The sequence below is a fragment of the Sceloporus undulatus genome, chromosome 2 (genome assembly GCF_019175285.1).
Source record: "Sceloporus undulatus isolate JIND9_A2432 ecotype Alabama chromosome 2, SceUnd_v1.1, whole genome shotgun sequence".
Classification (NCBI taxonomy): domain Eukaryota; kingdom Metazoa; phylum Chordata; class Lepidosauria; order Squamata; family Phrynosomatidae; genus Sceloporus; species Sceloporus undulatus.
The window spans coordinates 262,661,218-262,662,513 of record NC_056523.1 but is presented as its reverse complement, the minus strand read 5'-3'; the positions used below and the strand labels follow the sequence as shown (position 1 = coordinate 262,662,513).

The window sequence follows — 1,296 nt, the reverse complement described above, 5'->3', positions numbered from 1 at the left end:
TCTTGACACTGCTTACATCTTCCTCCTTTCACCCACTTCCTCTCTTCTGTTTCATGTTATTGCATAAACTTCTTGGCCATGAACCCAGGATTTGGGGACATGGAAATTGTAGGTTTGGAGCTGGAAATCTTTTATACTAACTGAAATATACCTGGTAGGAGGGTCAGCAATGCTTAATCTCTCACTAAAAACACGCTGGACGTCCTTGCCTGGCCTTTTGCATCACTTGACCCATGTCCGCAATAATAGCCTGACCGTGTAAGTCTAGTTGTAGCATGTGTTCAACAGAGACAAAATGGGTTGGCAGGAGTTACTTCAGTGGGCGAAAGCATGCAGAGCCAGCAGGAGTTTTCCTAGACTTCAGTCTACTTCCTCAGATGCAATCTATTATGATGATGATGATGTGGGGAGATCTTGTGGCGCCTGTGAGGCCGACTGAAAGAAAGAAGTTGGCAGCATGAGCTTTCCTGGGCTAAAGTCTCCTTCCTCAGATGCTTTGGGCCAGATGCACCTCAGGAAGTAGACTTCAGCCCAGGAAAGCTCATGCCCCCATGGAAACGCACCGGGTAAACTGTGGCCAAGTCTCACACTCTCAGCCTCAGAGGAAGGCAAAGACAACCGGTGCCAAACCGGGTTCTCTCTCTAGTGTGGATGCATCTAGAGCTGGGCTCAGGAAGGGGTGGCTTTTACCTTCCAGGATAGAAACCACAACCAGCAGCTGGTCAGATTTGGTGCCCATTTCCCAGCCGGGCCCTCTCTCCTTCCTTCGGGATCCGGAGGCGCTGGCGACGTCCGAAAACGCCGCCTGAAAGCCCTCCTTTGGCGCCTCTGCCGCTGCCGCCGCCGCTAAGCAACCGAGCCGCGTTCCGAGGGCTTAGCCTTAGAACTACACGGAGCATAGAGACCGGCCAGGAAAGAGCGGCCCCTCTAATGGCCACGCCTCCACTTCCGGTTGTTCCACGCTCGCTTCTTTGCCCAGCTCGGCCGTACCCGGATGCGGCGTTGCGGCGCCACCTGCCGGAGAGGCGGGGGAAAGGGGTTTCATATCTGTAGATAACGCTAGATTACCACGCTGCGCTCTTATAGTGCTGCTATGTTTGACTGCTCTGGCTGCCTCCTTCTGTTGCATTCTGGGATTTGGAGTTTAAAGAGGGGGCATTTAGAATCTTCAGCCAGAGAGCTCTTAGGCCTCACTGGACTACAAGCCCCAGAATGCAACAGGAGGCAAATTGGAAGAGCAGCACAATGTGGCCAGTCCTTATCACATTACACTTATAGTGCTGCTGTTCCACCTTA

The 1,296-nt window shown here is 52.6% G+C and overlaps 1 protein-coding gene across 2 annotated transcripts in view; it reads right to left on the bottom strand.

Annotated features, from left to right (window-relative positions):
- The window catches only part of CEP120 (centrosomal protein 120), a 44,525-nt gene extending 43,618 nt beyond the window's left edge, over positions 1-907 (bottom strand). The window contains exon 1 of one of the 2 annotated variants that reach the window (XM_042454109.1): positions 691-907. In XM_042454109.1, the coding sequence (XP_042310043.1) occupies positions 691-739 (49 nt within the window). In that variant the 5' untranslated portion in view covers positions 740-907. The remainder of the gene's footprint in view (positions 1-690) is intronic. The other variant, XM_042454108.1, reaches the window with a different exon arrangement.
- Positions 908-1,296: the final 389 nt, after the last annotated feature.